Consider the following 18512-nt stretch of genomic DNA (forward strand, 5'->3'; position numbering starts at 1 on the left):
AAAAAAAAGATAGGTGATGAAAGGAAGAACAAGGAAGAACAAGGAAGAAGGAAGGGTGGGAGGGAGGGACATCGTCACAGTAGATCGCACATCTATCCGGTTATCAACGCTGAGTGTGAGGTTGCCAGTTCTTCCAAAATTCAACATACATGTAAAAATCACACGTCATCTTTAATGCCATCGCTTGTGAAGGATTATTGATAACAGTAGTGTAATATCTAATTCCGTGTGTGTTCCAGGCTGCATCACACACAGGTGTATTTTCAAGGCTGATTCTCCAGGGTGTGTTTAATATTCACAAATATGTGTTGGATCTAAAGCAGTCCGGTCGACATGGTGTTGTTCTGCCACCGGAGGCAGGTTGTTTTGGAGTGTTTGTACAGGTGGCTGGATTGGCTAAAACGCTTGCCGCACTTCAGGCAAGCGTAAGGTTTCTCGCCCGTGTGAACCCGGATGTGCTTCTTGCAGTCTGTTAATGTCAGGAAGGTTTTACAGCAGATTTTACAGGCGTACTTGCGTGCTCCTTCCACCACCAGCACGTTATGCTCAGAAAGTGCCTTCTTACACTTGGAGAGCACGTCGGCTGAGGCGCGGGTCAACTGTGGGAGAGGATTCGAGTTGCTGCCTCGTTGGCTAGAAGCGTCAAAATTAGCACCGTTTACAAGCATGGACGACGATGAGGAGGAAGAGGAAGCAGCGTCCTGCATCAAAGCAGCTGCAGCTGCAGCTTTCGGTGCGATGCGTCGATAAGACGGAAATCTATATGCCCCGCCCCCGCAAATGTTCCTCTGAAACTCCATCGCCAGCTGCTCTGAAGAGGACGACGCGATCGAATCCAGCATGGGCTGAAGCAGAAGTGTGTCAGCGCGCATGCTCGAAAAATCCTGTGCCTCCCGACAGAGGAGGTTCTGAGACGGAGGGAGGTGCATAGAAGAGGATGATTCGGAGCCGAACAGGAAGCGAGGGGGCTCGTGGTCCAGTGTGCACTCCCCGGTGGTGGTATTTGAGACAGAGACACGGTCGAAGCTCATCGGGCTCAGGAGACCCCCTCCTCTTTCTCTCCGGCTCTCTAGACCTCCTCCTGTATCGCCCAGTCTTTCCCCTTCCATGACCGGTCCCTTGATTTCTGAGATCAGGATGTCGGAGCTGGGCTGAGGGTCACTGAAGCTGTGCTCGCTGCCTTCAGGACTCAGTTCCAGCTTCTCTCCCACGGCCTCCACCTGATCAGGCAGAACAACAATCACACACAAAACACCAAAAAAACAAAACACCGAATTCAAGCCTGAAAGATGTTCACTTGTGAAATTTCTGTTAGAGATAAAAAGGTTTATTGGACCTGAATGCATGACAAGTGAATGGACCCGTTGCTGATCACGTTGTACGAAACCCTTAAAAGCAAGCATGTCTTGTGCCTTGTGTTCTAGTACGTGATGTATGATACTTCTCTGCCTCGGTGTACAAAATGCAATCAGACTCATTCCTCTAGCGTTTGTGCAAACTTAACCTAAGCAACGTGTAAATAAACACATCGTCTGAGAAGTCTCTAAAGAAGCGCGTGTATCTTCACACTTCCGTTTTCGCCCCGAGAGACACCATACTTCTGTACTGTCCTGCCGGTGTGAGATTCTGCATACCGTGAAGAGCAGAGTTTGTTAGAGCACAACTTGAGGGTCAGTATGTTTGATGATGCTTAAAGCAAAACCTCTGGTGTCTTGATGTAGTTGTTTCATATCCCTGTGTAATGGTTTTCACTGGGGCTTAAAAGGTGATTAAAAAAAACTAATTGTGAGGCTTTTATTTAGGTTACGTTCGTCAGCGAGACCAAAGATCTAAAATGACTTAAACGCTACTAACTAGACGCGGTTTCCTTGCTTGGTGAATGTGGAACGTGTGACATTTCTTACTTCATCACTGACAGAAGCACGAACAGTGATGAGTTGTGTGATAAGACAATGCTGAGATTTGTGTTCTACTGTCTGTAGGCACAAAGTTCATTACTTCTTAAAAACAGTGAAGTGAAGACTGGGTGCTGGGGATAAAAGAACAAAAGGGGAACATAAAGAATGAAAAAATAAGAAAAAAATTGCAGAAAAGAAGCAGAAAATTGAAATTTTTTTCGGCGGGATTAAGTGTTTAATGAGACCAACCTCCTGAATTCAGTCAAATGGTGACAATCATGGACACAGAGATTTAGAAATGTACTTTATTCCGTAATGTGTATTTGTCTCTAAATTCTTTGAGACAGCAGAAAATGTAAGAGGCATATCATGTAATATTTTGTGCTTGCTTTTAAGGGTTCAGTGATCAGTTGTGGATAAACACTGTGGTGGAAGATGAAGATATGTTCAGTGTGTTACACTTAACACTTACCTGGTCACTGCCCTCAGCCTGCGACATGACATCACTGGTCTCGTCAGCTCCTTCAGGCGAGCTGATTGGCTCGCTCTTTACCATCACCTGCATACGTGCTGCTTCGCCCTCACCTCCACCTTTCACTTGAACACCATCACCCTCTGGATATTCGTCCTTGTGCGGCAGCAGAAGAGGCTCCACCCTGCTCCCTCTGCCACCGTCTGATTGGCTGGGCAGCTGTACGTCCTCATGTGCTGTTGCCCTTCTGTAGTCTTCTCTCTCATCCCCTCCGATCACCACTACGTCCATTTTGGAATCCTCATCGATGGTTTTGCTACGTGAGTCTGGGGAAAGAAGTTCCTCCCCTACAGCTCCTCCCTCTCCACAATCATCCACGATCCCCTGGCCTTGTGAAGGGAGGTGTTGTCTTTGTCGCGGGTTCTCTGCCTCCGACCGAATCAGAGAAAAGTTCTGCCTGCGCTTCTGCAAGCGTCGCTGTGGGGTGAAAGACTCCCGCTGGTGTAACAGTCCGCTAGCTGAAACTGCCCCTGCCCCTCGACTGGCTGCGTGCCCTTCTTCCTCAGTTTCTTCATTAAGGGCGGAGCTAACTACGCTTAACCCGAGCTGCTGCAGGAGGAACGAGCGTTGGAGGTGCGAGTTAGAGTTATTATTCAGCTGCTGTTGCTCAACACGCTGACTCCCGCGCTCGCTAAGAGGTGACTTAGGCAAAGTCCGTGTGTTTAGATAATGCTTACAAGCCTTCACTACGATATTTAAATGCAAATGAGATGCGGCCAATAACACATCCATTACATTGCTCTCTCCCAGCGTCAGCGTGGACGTGTACATCATGTCCACGAGCACCGAGAACGCCTCAGCTGTCACCACCTCTGAATCCAGACGGATTACACTCACGTTGCCATCACCCTCAGAGACACAAAACAGCGCACGGAAGTGCGTGCTGACTGCGGCCAAGACAGCGCGGTGAGCTTTGAAATGCCGGCTGCCCACCACAATCACACAGTCACACAGCTGCCCGTGGACACGCTGGTAGTTCAGCTGCTGGAAGATCTGCTCAAAGTGTCCTGGGAAATCCATGATCTGTGGAAGACAAAAGACAGATTCTGTTCAGATATAATCAGAATTTTATGCAGTTTTATTTTTAAAAAATTAGGAACGAATTAGGAACAGTTCCCGATCAGTTCCGCCGGTATTTCAGAGTCCACCAAATTTTAGAAAAAGAAAAAATAATGGCCTGTGGTATCAGAATATCATGAAGGCATAAAACACTTCAATTGAAGAAAATAAAGACATGGAAGTGGTCCCTGTGACCATTAACACCTTAACACTTTTAGGTTTTAGCTCCTTCAGGTCTGAATAAAGTCATCTGTGTAAAGATTCAAGACAGAAGACATTCATGCTTGCTAAGTCTAAATTAGCATAAAAAATTATTGACTCCCATTTTATATTTCAAGTCAAACTATCAATGCTCAAGCAATATTTATATTAATATTTATTATATATATATATATATATATATATATATATATATATATATATATACATACATACATACATACACACACACATATATACACATACATTAAATATTATACATATTTTTTTCCTCAGGTTTTTAGGTAAAATTAGCACCCAGGCTAAATGACTAGCCGACAGCAGGTTACCTAGCAACCTGTTCTACAACATGAGCTAGTTAAGTTAGCTAGCTAACCGACCTGTCCTACACAGCTAGCCTAGCTAAAATGCATGTTATGTTCCTTATTTATACAAAATCTAGCTCTAAAGCAAAACATGTTTACCTTATTTGGTTTACCTCACAGCAACCAAGTCGGTGTAGCTAGCTAGTTAGCCGACATTAGTTAGCCTGCCATCTAATGAACTTGTCGGATCATCAGTCAGTACAAAAACAAACCCAAACCAGCCGATAATATTCACAAATAAATGCTTTTGAATAATTGATGTCATGCCGATTTAACAGACATCCCATCTCGCGCTAACAGTTAGCCAGGTAGCTACAAGCCGTTTATCGTTTTAGCTTATAAATCGACTCTTTGAATCGGATCTTATGAGCGAGCCGAATCGAAAATTTAGAGAACCTTTCTGTTTGAATAATCAATTCTTTCTGTTTACGGATTTACAGGACATTTAATCACACAGGCAGAAAAGTACAGGCGTATTCATGAATTACAAGTTAAGTGCACATTATTTTAAATGTAATTTTATCTTAAATATCTCTATATTCATTAAATACATGTAAATAAATACAAACACACACACACACACACATATATATATATATATATATATATATATATATATATATATATATATATATATATATATATATATATATATTGCAAAGTATATTGTTATTGTGTTAATCAAAAGGTAGGGTAAGATTTTATTGAACAAAGAAGACACAGGCAAAGACAAATTATGACAGGCGAAAGAGTCGGCTCTTTTTGAGAGCCGAGCTGATTGTTAGGATTCATTGTTGTGATTCAATCGTAATCATTCGATTCTTCTGCTAGATGCATCATACTCTCACCTGTAATTCTCCCTGTTAACCAGTCATTGTTACCAGACCATCTTCCTACAAATTTTACTATCTTAATCCACAACAATGAGCTGATTTAGATCATATCTAAGCAATAGGTCTGTTTAAATCAGCAGTCACTTTCACCAGTTAGATATAGGTAGAAAAGCTCAGACGAGGTGTTTCCAGTCTTCAGCTGTCCAGTTTGTGTGGACACGGTAGCCTCAGATTCCAGGTCTTGGTTGACAGAATTGGACTTGTGTGATTCAGCTGTTGCAGTCTACCTAAATCAAGCTGACATGTTTTGTGATGCTTTTCTGCTCATCGTGGTTGTATAGAGTAGCTATTTGAGTTCATTGGAGTTGATTTGAGGTAACAGTCAAATCAGTTACCTCAGCAGGTTGGGTTCGGATGTTGACCCAGCATGCTTGATTGGGCTATTAACCCAAACTGGGTAGGAAATTTACTGTAACTTACTCACCATGTGCACAGAGACAAGAACTATGCAAAATGGGTATATTTATTACCACAAGGAATGACAAGTTCAACATCTTACAGGCACATCGACTGATATCCAGAAAGAAAAGCAGTAAATTTATGTTCATAAAAATAAACACTTTTAAAAGTCGTTTTATAGAGAAATAGATGAAAGAAGACAGTCTTTTATGCACATGATGTCTGATCGCAGGGGCTTTAATATTTCTCTCAGACCCAACGCTAATTCCTGAGCAGAAATGAAGCATACATGACTTTTCTTCTTTTTTTTTCTAAGACTTATAAAATCAGATCCAACAGCAGCAAAAAGTCCTTATTTTACTTCTTAAAACCAAAGATGTGGGAAAATAAAATACAATCTGTGTCATATTTACCGTATGATCTGGAAGAAGAAGAAGAAAAAAAAAAAAAGAAAAGAAAAAAAAAGAGGGTGGTGGCAATAATACGTCGATCAGTTAAAAATATATATCAGCTATGTGCCATGATTTTTATTTAAAAAACAATTTGTGAATTTTAAACTCACTAAAAAAAAAAGAATTTATCTGGGAGGAAACCCACGGTGAGGTGCCCCACGCCCCCTGAACCCTCCCCGCTCCCCACGAAAGTTGGGTCGGTTCCTGTCTCGGCCACGTTCACCCCGCCCCCCTGCCACTCCGCCTCGACCCCCTCTTGGAGCCCCCCTGCACCCCTCGGGCTTTGGGGGCGGAGATTTGGGGCGGAGCCTTTCAATGTCCTCTGTGCAGCCGGAAAGGTGGGAGTTGGAGAAGTGGGAGGAGTAGGCTTCGGCATTGAAGTTGCTGTTGGTCAGCGTGGGTCCGACAGTTAACCAGCCTGGAAATCAGGACACACACAAGCACACACACAGAGGAAATAAAACATCAAATTCATTAAGCATAGGAGAAATTCTGACAACAGCTTGAACAGAAAAAACTGTGTGCGCATGTGTTAAACCTGGCCTGATGGTACTGTCTCTGCCGAACAGATGAAGGCGTCTGAGTCCAAGGCAGAAGTGCTCGATGATGTGGAAAATCTCCACAGGCTTCTCGATGTTGCCCATCTCCGGCTCCTCTGTGATGATCAGATCAATGTCCACGTTGGCGTGGATGAAGTCACCGTCGGTGCTGCGCCGCACCGTGCCCTTAATACCCATCAGGCAGTGCTCCTGAAACACACACAGACGCACATTGTTCAGACTGATTTTAGCAGAAAAGAACTCAAACACTCATGGAACACACACTTTATTGACAACTGAAGTATTTCACTATCCAACCATGCACAATTGAAAAAGCGAACACGTTTCCTCTCCCTCACCTTCGTCCTCTGGAACACTGCTTTGGGGTCCAGAGTTTTGGTCTTTCCCGGGTTGTTCTTGTTGGTCTTGATCCAGCAGATGTCCTCACATCTCCTGAACCCCCATTTCCTCAAACACTGTGGAACACCCGGGTTGATTAATCTCTACTAACTAATAAATCTGAAAAATAAAAATAACAGACGTCTAAAATAACATTCCAAAATGGCATCTTACCATCCTGCCGAGATCTAGCCCTTCTCCTGAGCCGCACCAGAGAAAGACGAAAGAACGCAGAGCCGAAATCTCGTCGATCTCCAGCTTCATGATCTATGACAGACAGATAAAACCTGAGTGACACTGTAGTGTGCTCGTCTGAAGCTCCTGCTTGCAGCTCGGGTGTCACTCACGTCGTCCCAGGTCCAGAAGCGTTCGCTGGCGATGATGCCTGACTCTCTGTAATACTCTTCTAAAGGAGGTTCCAGCAGAATCACGTCAAATTTACACTTTAGGTCGCGCAGGTCAAAGTTCTCCGGATCAGCCTGCAGGTACCTGACAACATACCAACACACACCCAGAATATGCGATATTAGTTAGTGAGTAACCTTTATTTAACCAAGATGACCTGGCTGAGAAGGCAGCAAAAGACACAGCAAAAAGGAATGAATACATAAATCAACGGAGTTATGTACGATCAAATCTCCAACATGGCCGAGTTTTTGTTATCTGATGATGGATCTCGTGTTATTTTTATATATCTCACATGGGTGGTGTGTTTGTAGTAGAGATGAGCTCGTCTTTGAGCCGGATGAGCTCTCGAAGTTTGGGGTACTCCTCGAATCGGTCAGCCAATCCTGCAAGACGAAAAAGGCAAAAAATAATTAATTAAAATATTAATAATAAAAAATTAAAAAAATTACACACACACAACCTGTTACTTTTCTTTAAAAAGAAAAAAATCAAATGTGCCTAATTATCTTGCATACCATCACCAAGTTTTCTTGAGTTCTAGTTCTCTCACTGTTAAGCAGTAACAGCAGAAGACACTCACCCACATCTCTGATGAAGTTCTGCGGTCGGTGGCCCGTGTCCACAAAATGCTGGCAGTAATCGTTATGAGGGTTCAGACTCTGTGTCCCCTAATCCGTTTCAAGAAATAAAGAAAAGAATTAGAGCTGCTTGGGAGAGAAAGAGAAATCTACACCTTCTTCTACAAATTTTTTTTAAAACAAGAACCAGCAGGCAAGAAATATGCAGATATGCAAGTTATAGTAGACAACAATCCATAAGAATTGCATGTGTTTCAATATTTCAGTATCCTGTATTATTATTCACGGTGAGTATAATTTTAACCCTACCTTCAGAAACGTGCTGGAGTCCTTGTAGACCTCTTCAAACGGGCCGCTGTCCTCCTGCTGTTGAGGCTCCGAGTCCTCCTGTGACACAACCGCGACACAGCCATTACCATGGTGTTCTCAATCGCACACTTTCACCTGGTCTCAGATCAGTAACTCACCCTCTGCTCCTCAACATCTTCGTCTGCGTCCTCTCCCTCGTTCTGGCATTTCCTCTTGGAGCCGGACGCCGTAGTGTCAAACGACGACCTGCGGAGCAACAAAACCGAAAGGAAAAGTTTGTATTATATCTAAATTACTATTGGCTTCTAATGCTTTATTGTTTCTATAGCAACAGCATACCTGAAAAGGGATCTACATAACTTAAGACTACTAAACAAATTTGATTTCAGCACCTGCATGTCTCTCTGGTCTCCTCGATCTCTTTTTGCTCCTGTTTGCTGTTGAGAACGGCGCCGATAGCGTCCGCACTTTCTGCTCCCAGCTGCACAAAAAGTAAAACATAATAATAAAAAAAAATCAATTAAGCTTCATTACTTGAACAATATTAATAATCTGAGGTTGATTTACTCTTTAATAATATCATCTATAATATAATCTTATTAACAGCATAGAAAGCTTAAGAATTTCTTACTAGAATAGTTACATTAGTATTTCACCAAGTAAACACAATGTAAACAGGTAAACACACAGTAAACACAATAACTCAATGTAAACACCAAGTAAACACAATGTAAAATATAGCTGCAAGCAGCGATGGCGGGCCCTCGCACCTTTTTTTTTTTAATCGCTATACGGTGCCTCCCAGAAAACAATGCATGGTGGGCAAGTGCATCAAGTGGGTAAATTTAAGTGGACTATTTTATGTTGTTACTGACCCATTTGGGGACTGTAGGTAAATGAAACCCCACATTTTAGACAAACAGGGGCGCTAGTGAGCCAATTAAGAGACACCTTTGTCTGACCTTTTTGTCCACACTTAACAGCCGCCAAATGTGATGTACGTGTCAAATTTCAAGTTAATCTAAGCACGCCAAAAGCCTTAAATATGTCTGAAATAAAAGTAAACTTTGACACGATACCATGGCAACGGTGTTTGAGATATCAAAAATCCGTTTGCAATTTCGCATTAGATTCAATCGCATGAATCCTCTAGGAGGACTATTTAAAAGTTCATTGCATGCAACTGTGAAAAAATCCACCTTTACGACTGACACAATTCCTGGGGCCTGTTGGTGGCGCTATACCCGAGACTCACAATAAGCACATCGATGTGATCAGAATCCTTGGCCGAGCATACACACCACATGTAATCCCAATAAGACATTTTTTGCCTTAGATAGAAAACACTTCCTGTTTCTTTGAATGCGCCATAAATTAGTCGCCTCACCATGGCAGCACCGTTCGAGATATCAAAAATCCCTTCGCAATTTATCAAGTGCAACGTCTCGGCATCATTTTCACCACATTTGGTGTCAATCACATGAATGTCCTAGGAGGAGTATTTAAAAGTTCACCACATGCAACTGTTGTGACTGACACACTTCCTGGCGCCTGTTGGTGGCGCTATGTCCGAGATTCACAATAGGCACATTGATGCGATCGGAATCCTTGGCCGAACATACACACCGCGTGTCATCCCAATAAGACATTTTTTGCTTTAGATATTAGACATTTCCTGTTTCTCTTCGTCGCCTCGCCATCGCAACACCGTTCGAGATATCAATAACCCCTTCGGAATTTAGAGGGCAATGTCCCGGCATCATGTTCACCATGATGTCAATCGCATGAATTCCATAGGAGGACTACTTACAAGTTCACCGTATGCAATTATGAAATAATCCAAAATGGCCGATTTCCTGTTGGGCAGAGCTCATAGTTTAGAGCGCGAAAGTTGTTCGAGTCGATGAGATCTATATGCGTACCAACTCTCGTACATGTGCGTACATAATTGCCCGATCTGTGCACAAATGTTTGTTTTTGCATTACAGGGGGTGCTACAGAGCTCCCCGGTAGGTTGCTCACCTGTCTCAGGTAAACTCCCGGGATGTAATTACCACTCCCTCCACCTCTACCCCGCGTGTTTCTCTGTCCAGGCCCAACACACCCATGAAGTGGCCTGGCCAGGAGCTGTTCCTTCCGGCGCCAGGGCACCGCGGGCCCTGGGTGCAGCAGCGGAGGACGCGTGCTGGTCCCCGGCCGAGGACCTCTCCCCCTCCACCACCGCCGGTCTTCGAGATCCCCACACGGAACCGCTTCGCCCCCCTTCGCGAGACGGACTGCGACAACGTGATCATCGGAGACTCCATCGCCCGCCACGTCCGTGCTACGGTGGCTAAAGGTAAGGCTCGCACTCACTGCTTGCCTGGTGCTCGTGTTCTCGATGTCTCTGCACAGGTACCTAGAGTCGTGAGCAGAAACACCAGAGCTGTGGTTCTTCATGTCGGCTCGAACGACACCAGCCTGAGGCAGTCGGAGATCCTGAAGAGGGACTTCAACACCCTGGTGGAGACGGTTCGCAGCACAGCGCCCACGACGAGGATCATCGTGTCTGGACCGCTTCCAACGAACCAGCGAGGAATTGAAAGGTTCAGTAGACTTTTTGCTTTAAATGAATGGTTACAGTCATGGTGTCAGGCTCAGAAACTACTCTTTATCGATAATTGGAATGTTTTCTGGGAGCGTCCTAGGCTATTCCGTGCTGACGGCCTGCACCCCAGCAGAGTTGGAGCGGAGATCCTCTCGGACCACATCTCCAGGGCGCTGAACACCTTCTGACTGGTAAACTACTCTTTAAATTTAAATTTCAATAGCCATCCTTCACCTCAGCACATTGACACAAAAAATGCACACATAGCTCACCCTATAGAAACAGCATAGATTTAGTTCTTTTGAAGTGCTCATCCTTAATGTTACACTATCGCACATGCACTCAAACAAAACATCACTAGTGCAACTCATCGACGTAACCACACACTAGATTTAATAATATCACACAGAATAGATGTCACTGATATAGATATCATACATCAAAGTGATGACATCACAGACCATTATCTCATAATGTACACACTACCTTAGACAGTACTATGTCTCACAGTATCATCGGAACCTTATCCGACCACCAATACAGATTAAAAACCTGGTCTTTAGAGTACCTAAAAACACTTGACTACCATGGCTATATCACTAGCACATACTGCCCCAGTCAGAACAGAAGTTAGAGATAAACCTTGCACAGGTATAATAGTCTACTCACACCTCAGAAGAACCCTAAAGGAAATGGAGAAAAACTAAATTAGAGGTTTTTAGAATTGCGTATAAGGACAGTATGTCCAGCTATAGACAGGCTCTAAAAGCAGCTAGGGCAGAGCACCTGAGCAAACTCATAGAAAATAACCAGAACAACCCCAGGTTTTTATTTAGCACAGTGGCTAGATTAACAAAAAAACAGAAATCTGAACACACTATTCCATCACATTTCAGTAGTGAGGACTTTATGAGATTCTTCACTGATAAAATCGAAAGTATCTGGAATAAAATAGGTGACGCTCAACGTATGAGAGCAACCAGTGACACAATCTCACCTAAGGCTTTACACAGCTTTACAAGTACAGGACAGGAAGAGTTAAACTTATTACTACAGCTAAATCAACAACATGTTCACTAGACCCCATCCCAACTAAACTACTGAAAGAAGTGTTACATAAAGCTGGTGAGCCTCTTCTTAATATCATTAACTCCTCGTTATCTTTAGGTTACATCCTGAAGTCTTTTAAGTTGGCAGTTATTAGGCCACTCATCAAAAAACCAAACTTAGATCCTAATGAACTATCAAATTACAGACCTATCTCACACCTTCCATTTATGTCTAAAATACTTGAAAAGGTTGTGTCTGTTCAACTGAGCTAATTCCTACAGGAGAGCAACATCCTTGAAGAGGTTTCAGGTTTCAGGCCCCATCATAGCACAGAAACTGCACTTGTTAAAGTTACAAACGACTTTTTCTTAGCTTCGTACCAAGACTGTATGTCACTATTAGTTCTACTTGACCTTAGTGCTGCATTTGACACTATAGACCACAACATTCTTCTAGATCACTTACAAAATTACACAGGTATTCATGGTCAGGATTTAAGTTGGTTTAGATCCTGCCTGTCTGACCGATACCATTTTGTAGAATTAAATGGCGAATCCTCCAGTTTATTACCAGTTAATTTTGGGGTCCCTCAAGACATGGGATTAGTTTCCATTGTTATGCTGATGACACACAGTTATATATCGCATCAAAACCAGATGAAATAGCCACAATGTCCAAATTAACTCAATGCATTAGAGAGATAAAAGACTGGATGAGCTGCAACTTTCTACTGTTAAACTCCGATAAGACAGAAATACTACTCATAGGTCCAAAAACCAGTGCACAGAAACTCTCACAATTTAACTTCCATTTAGAGGGATGTACTGTTACTAGTAGCTCAACAGTGAAAGACCTGGGTGTTATATTAGACAGCAACTTGTCTTTTAAAAATCATATCGCTCATACTACCAAAACAGCCTTCTTCCACCTTAGAAACATTGCCAACTTGAGAAACATCCTGTCTGTATCTGATGCTGAGAAGCTAGTTCATGCATTCATGACCTCTAGACTGGACTATTGTAGTGCGTTACTAGGTGGTTGTCCTGCATCTTTAATAAATAGGTTACAGTTAGTCCAAAATGCAGCTGCCAGAGTTCTCACTAGGACAAGAAAATATGACCATATAACCCCAATTTTATCATCTCTACACTGGCTACCTGTTAAGCTTAGAATTGATTACAAACTGCTGCTACTTACGTACAAGGCTCTTAATGTTTTAGCTCCCATGTATCTAACTAGTCTGCTAACACGTTACAATCCTTCACGCTCTCTGAGGTCACAAAACTCAGGACTTCTGTCAGTTCCCAGAATATCTAAGTCTACTAAAGGTGGTAGAGCATTTTCTTATTTAGCTCCCAAACTTTGGAATAGTCTTCCTGATAGTGTTCGGGGCTCAGACACACTTTCCCAGTTTAAACGTAGATTAAAAACTCATCTCTTTAGTCAGGCGTACACATAATACATCCTATCGTATCATGCACTAGTACATCAGACCTGCACATTTTTATGAACAGCAGATATGTTAATCCTTTCCACTGCTTCTCTCATTGTACCCATCCTGAGGCATCCAGACACTGTACCAGCTCCCAACGTTCTCTGTGGGACGAAGCCTTTGGACGTCCACTGAGCCGAGGCCGACTCTAAGAATCCTGAGACATCACCAGTCAGACTCTGTGATACTAAAGAGATCCGAAGTCCGTGATCCTTACACCAATACAACATTTAACTGACTGTATATTACAAATCACACCCCAGTGTCACCCATATGAGGATGGGTTCCCCCTTGAGTCCGGTTCCTCTCAAAGTTTCTTCCTTTACCAATTTAAGGGAGTTTTTCCTTGCCACTGCTGCCTGAGTCACCTCAGACTTGCTCATAGGGGAATAAATAAATACATACACATTGTGAACTATATATCTAATAATAATCTAGAATTTTTATTCTGTTAATTCTTATTTCTTTTATTATTCGTTATTTCCTTTATCATTAATTATGTTTACCTTCTGCTCTATGTTTATGTTCTGTAAAGCTGCTTTGAGACAATGTCTATTGTAAAAAAGCGCTATACCAATAAACTTGAATTGAATTGAATTAATAAACCCGAGCAAAAACAATAAGGCTTCGCACCATCGGTGCTCGGGCCCTAACAAGTAAACAAATGTTAAAGTAAACACAATGTAAACACAGTAAACAATGTAAACACAATGTAAACAAAATGTAAAAAGTAAACACAAAATAAACAATGTAAACGAAGTAAACACAATGTAAACAAAGTTAACACAAAATAAACCCAAAGTAAACACAAAATAAACAATATAAACACACAGTAAACAAAGTAATCACGATGTAAACACAAAGTGTGTGTATTGTGCAGGGAAAGACATTACGGATGTTATTGTGCATCGTGTATTTGAGATTATTGCTAGAAACAGAGTAAAGGAAATCTCCGGTATCTCTTTATAAACACCGCATGCCGAACATTATTAGCTAACCGGCTAACAATGCTGCTAACAACAATAAGGAAAAAACTTGCCGCTAATCACTTATTTTAAATCTTCACCTGCTGTGCAAGAAGCTGTCGTCTTAGCTTCTGTTTCTCGCGGATTTCCTGCAGCCGACTGTCCATTTCGTGGGTTTAGTGCAGAAAAAAACGGTTTATATCGCAAGGAAAATGTAAAAACAAGCCCATTCCAAACCAACACGCAGCGGTCGCATGTGATTCGCGTCATCGTTGGCGCCGGCTTCAATAAGTCGACGCCTGATAACGCAATCAGACACCTACTAAAATCCGAGGATGGCTCTATAGCAGTTTTAATTTTATTTAGAAAAGTTTCATGTCCATAAATGTAAGGTGGTCCGAAAAGAAACCCAAACATTTTAAGATGGAAATGAAAAGTTATTTTGAAACTTTAAAAAAAAAGAACTTTGGACAAAACTGTGGACTTTCACAAGGCTGTTCATTTAATTCCTCTTTTCTAAATTATTTATATTGCTCGATACCTTTTATTTGTATTTTTGTAATTATTTTTTATGTTACTATAATAAGATTTTAATATTAGGGCATTGCACTTTGTTATCATTTGTTATTGAAACAATTAAAAAAAACAAAATAAAATTTAATAAAAATAAAATAAAATTTCAAAATACATTCTGTAAACTTTTACCCAAAAGTAAAATCGTAAAGTGTTCGTTGCAGGGTGTGAACATAGTTTTATCATAAAACGTTTCAAGTTGTGTTTCACGTGTATTTCATTCATTTGGAGTGCTTAAGGTTTTATTTCGTTTTTATGACACAAATCATTTGCAGTTGCAAAGAAGTAAATAAAAAAACAGCAATAATGCTTCGGCACAAGGAAACAAATCGTCATCGAAAAGAAATACGAGTTTGTAAACGTTATTACTTCAGGTTTTGGGAATATCTTCAGGAAATCAAAGGTTATGTCAGTAGGTAAGAAAAATAAACCCTAAATCAGTATAAAATATTTTTTTTATGCTATGTTAGTAACATTTTACAGTGTTTGTAAGAAATAAGCAAGGAAAGAAGTCAATTTTAGGGAGGGACAGAGAGAAGGTCAAAGTTTGTCCAGGAATCTGTTCATTAATGCCTCAAACCCATCCTGCGCAGATTTCATCTGGGCCAGAGTTTCCTCATGGCGTCGCTGACGTGCTGCTGTAGATTCTTTTAAAAAGTCCAGAAGAGCCAAATAGTGTTTGTTGGTTCTCTTGCGTTTGAACGGAGGTGGTCTTGTCAACGTCGCTGAAGCTGTCGGCGTCGCTGCAGGCGTAGCCTCCTCTGTGTGCGCCATCGCGGGTGAGTCTCTACCACAATCCACATTCAAAGCCTTTGGTCTGCGCACCTCTACACCCTTCACTGTGCCAACAACAGGAAACTCCACATCATGATGCCCACCCAGCAGCTCTTCCATCTCATTAAAATACTGGAAGCTCACGGCTTCTTGTTTAGTTGTTCTATTATCGTCTTTCACTTTTTTGTATTCGTCCTCAAGAGCATACCACGTTCTTACCACATGATCAGGATGGAAGATTTGCTGAAAGTGTTTGGAAAGTCTAGATGTTATCTCCCTCCACATGTGTTTTTTCCGGCTTTTACCCGACTTTATTCTGGGATTCAGCTCCTTTAAAGCTCGAAGGACACTTTCTCCTTCTGCCTCCAGCTGCTGCCGCATTAAATCGATCAGAAAGAGGGTTTGCTCTTTGTTAAAGGTTTCGTTTTGGGGCAGGGGTGCAGAATCCAGGATATACACTGTATCCTCTTGCTTGGTTACTAGAAGAGATGTACATCAACAACATTATATTCCATAATATAGCACATGCACAGTTAAATGCTTCCGAACAAGATTACAATCAAGCTTAAAAACCACCTCATGTCTACACCATGCGAACAAAATCTGTGGACACCTGACCATCCCACCCATGTGCTTGTTGAACATCTCGTTCCAAATTTTGCTGACATAATTTCCACTTTTCTCCTCTGGGAAGGATTTCCACTAGAGGTTGGAGTGTGTCTCTAGGGATTTGTGATCACTTAGCTACAAGCGCATTAGTGAGATCACATGTTGAATTTGGAATGCAGTCGGTGTTACAGTTTATCCCAAAGGTATTTAGCGGGGGTTGAGTCAGAGTCAGAGCTCTGTGCAGGACACTCCGGTTCTTCAACAGGTTTCCTTCCAGTGAAGCTGCAACATCTACATTTACATTTCTCTCATTTAGCAGACACACTTATCCAGAGTGACTTACATTTTCATCTCATTTTATACAACTGATGTAAACAAACACAAAGTAAACACACAGTAAACACAATGTAAACAGGTAAACACAAAGTAAGCAAAGTAAACACACAGTAAACACAATGTAAACACAGTAAACACAATGTAAACACAAAGTAAATACATTTTATAAAACTGAGCAATTGAGGGTTAAGGGCCTTGCTCAGGGGCCCAGCAGAGGCAGCCCAGTGGACATGGGATTAAACTCACAACCCTTCGATTGGTCGTCCAGCACCTTAACCACTAAGCACCTTAACCACTAGGCTTCCACATGACCAACATGGTGGTCATACTTTTAATCCATGGAGATCAAATTAACAGCTACTGAATACCAACTAGATACAGAATGAAAACACACGCTTAAGACTTATTTATTCATGGGATTTTGATTGTAGTGCAATTAATGTTTTGGAATATGATAAAAGTTTGAACTCACCAGTGGTATACAAGTTCACTTTCACAGTCAGGGCTTCATCAAGGTAGTATGTGTTAGGGTCATCAGCTGATTGGTACAGAGGAGCATGACCCAGATATGTGCTCTTCTCTGGGTCCAGGATCAGAGTCACCTCTGTGCCTGCGTTACAGACTGGATTTCAATACACACAGCATTGCAGATACAAATACAGTCCAGTCCAAAGTGGCTATTGTTGTTGTTGTAGCGTTAGCAACAAGCTAACCAGATAGCAATACTGATAGCACAAACACTGATGTCTCAAAACACTCAACAAAAAAAGTATTGTGTCTGCATTTTACCTGATCTACTACACAGTAAGCAGAAAACAAAGATAACTTTACTTACTGTTCTCAGAGTGGGCAGCCATCTTGATATGACGTCAGTCTTCTTGCATTGCGCATGCGTTAGTATTCTACGGCGAAGTCACACTGCCGCGCATGCGCACAAACCTAGTTTATTAATTATAACAGGACAATCAGACCACAATTCATTTTAAAACCTTAAAACCATATTTGAATTGAAAAAAAAATAGTAGTATATGTGTACAGAATGAAAAGTATAAATCCATCTAGGAGGTTGTACAGGACCTGGATAAGAGAATTTTAGAGTGAGGAAGAGGATAAGGAGGAAGAGGAGAAAGAGTAGATGATGTAGTAGCAATAGGGGAGGAATAGATATAGTAGTATTAGGAGAAAGAGGAGGAAGAGACGAGTGGAAGTAGCAGGAAGATTTGGACCCAGGATTTGCAGGATTAGGACCACTACTAGTATTACTGTTAGTAGTAGAATGGTTGGTAATAGTAAGAGTTTGAAGAGTCAGGAAGTCCAAGATATCAAGTGGAGCAGAGAATCAATCTATTGGTAAATTTCCTATAATGTGGAACTGTAATTGCGCGGAGTTAACAGCAGATGGACGCATTGATCCAGAACCGAGTCACGGTAATACGCAGAATTCTCTCTCTGTGTCTGTCTCTGTCTTTGTCTCTCTGTCTGTCTGTCTGTCTTTGTCTCGCTCTCTCTTTGTCTCTCTCTCTTTCTGTCTGTCTGCCCCCCTCTCTGTGATCCCCCCTCGCCTTAGTAACACAACGGAAGGCACGGTCAGTATAATACAGTAATACAGTAATATCTGTTTTATTGCAGTCAGGTGGACTTTTGTAGGCTTCGTGTAATTCAACAAAACTACAATAATGTACAGATGTACAGATATGCAGATACATATATATGCAGATTTACAGATGTTAAGATATACATATAAACAGATATACAGATGTAAAGATATACAGATGTTCAGATATACAGATCCTGAGTCGCATTAACGCCTTGCTGCTATTTTTATCCTGCAGAGGCTGACTGTAGCCACCGGGACGTGAGTGTTGACCAACTACAGAATTATTACAGAATTAATTTTATTATAGAACTTACATTAATACTAACGCACGTGTGGGCCGAGTAGGATCACGTGACCCAGAGGCAACGTCAGTCGTCAGTATCATCATCATCATCCTCATCATCAACAACAGTCTTTCTGCGCGCCCGAGCTCTCGGTAAAACCCCTCGCGCGCGGAGAATGCTGAAGTCGCTCCGGTG

General features: G+C 41.9%; 3 protein-coding genes across 3 annotated transcripts; all 3 read right to left on the reverse strand.

Moving 5' to 3' along the window:
* Positions 1 to 152: 152 nt before the first annotated feature.
* LOC113660684 (zinc finger and BTB domain-containing protein 5) lies at positions 153 to 4438 on the reverse strand. The gene is made up of 3 exons (XM_027174370.2): positions 4173 to 4438; positions 2371 to 3453; positions 153 to 1220 (listed from the first exon to the last, which is right to left on the reverse strand). The coding sequence occupies exons 2-3, from the start codon at positions 3448 to 3450 to the stop codon at positions 315 to 317; spliced, it is 1986 nt and encodes a 661-aa protein (XP_027030171.2). The 5' UTR covers positions 3451 to 3453; positions 4173 to 4438; the 3' UTR covers positions 153 to 314.
* Positions 4439 to 5411: 973 nt separating this feature from the next.
* mettl14 (methyltransferase 14, N6-adenosine-methyltransferase subun) lies at positions 5412 to 14431 on the reverse strand. Its single transcript, XM_027174404.2, has 11 exons — positions 14246 to 14431; positions 8443 to 8531; positions 8209 to 8296; positions 8051 to 8128; positions 7744 to 7831; positions 7456 to 7546; positions 7103 to 7244; positions 6930 to 7022; positions 6716 to 6832; positions 6356 to 6566; positions 5412 to 6235 (listed from the first exon to the last, which is right to left on the reverse strand). Exons 1-11 carry the CDS (start codon positions 14309 to 14311, stop codon positions 5943 to 5945), a joined length of 1356 nt encoding a protein of 451 aa, XP_027030205.1. The 5' UTR covers positions 14312 to 14431; the 3' UTR covers positions 5412 to 5942.
* Positions 14432 to 14941: 510 nt separating this feature from the next.
* On the reverse strand, positions 14942 to 18483 carry LOC113660702. The gene is made up of 4 exons (XM_027174405.2): positions 18348 to 18483; positions 17272 to 17375; positions 16909 to 17046; positions 14942 to 15970 (listed from the first exon to the last, which is right to left on the reverse strand). The coding sequence occupies exons 2-4, from the start codon at positions 17291 to 17293 to the stop codon at positions 15258 to 15260; spliced, it is 873 nt and encodes a 290-aa protein (XP_027030206.1). The 5' UTR covers positions 17294 to 17375; positions 18348 to 18483; the 3' UTR covers positions 14942 to 15257.
* Between the last annotated feature and the right edge of the window lie 29 nt (positions 18484 to 18512).

Source organism: Tachysurus fulvidraco, chromosome 7 (assembly GCF_022655615.1).
Source record: "Tachysurus fulvidraco isolate hzauxx_2018 chromosome 7, HZAU_PFXX_2.0, whole genome shotgun sequence".
Classification (NCBI taxonomy): domain Eukaryota; kingdom Metazoa; phylum Chordata; class Actinopteri; order Siluriformes; family Bagridae; genus Tachysurus; species Tachysurus fulvidraco.

Bases quoted from the DNA above. Each gene is read 5' to 3' on its own strand.
- LOC113660684 (XM_027174370.2), bottom strand. From the start codon at position 3,450: ATGGATTTCCCAGGACACTTTGAGCAGATCTTCCAGCAGCTGAACTAC. The intron at 1,221-2,370 runs GTAAGTGTTAAG...CTGCCTGATCAG, and splicing joins AGGCTGAGGGCAGTGACCAG to GTGGAGGCCGTGGGAGAGAA.
- mettl14 (XM_027174404.2), bottom strand. From the start codon at position 14,311: ATGGACAGTCGGCTGCAGGAAATCCGCGAGAAACAGAAGCTAAGACGA. The intron at 7,245-7,455 runs GTGAGATATATA...GTATGTTGTCAG, and splicing joins ACTACAAACACACCACCCAT to GTACCTGCAGGCTGATCCGG. The intron at 7,023-7,102 runs GTGAGTGACACC...TGTCTGTCATAG, and splicing joins GCTTCTGGACCTGGGACGAC to ATCATGAAGCTGGAGATCGA.
- LOC113660702 (XM_027174405.2), bottom strand. From the start codon at position 17,293: ATGGCTGCCCACTCTGAGAACA. The intron at 17,047-17,271 runs GTAAGTAAAGTT...TCTGTAACGCAG, and splicing joins GGCTGCCCACTCTGAGAACA to GCACAGAGGTGACTCTGATC. The intron at 15,971-16,908 runs GTGAGTTCAAAC...CATCTCTTCTAG, and splicing joins AGTGAACTTGTATACCACTG to TAACCAAGCAAGAGGATACA.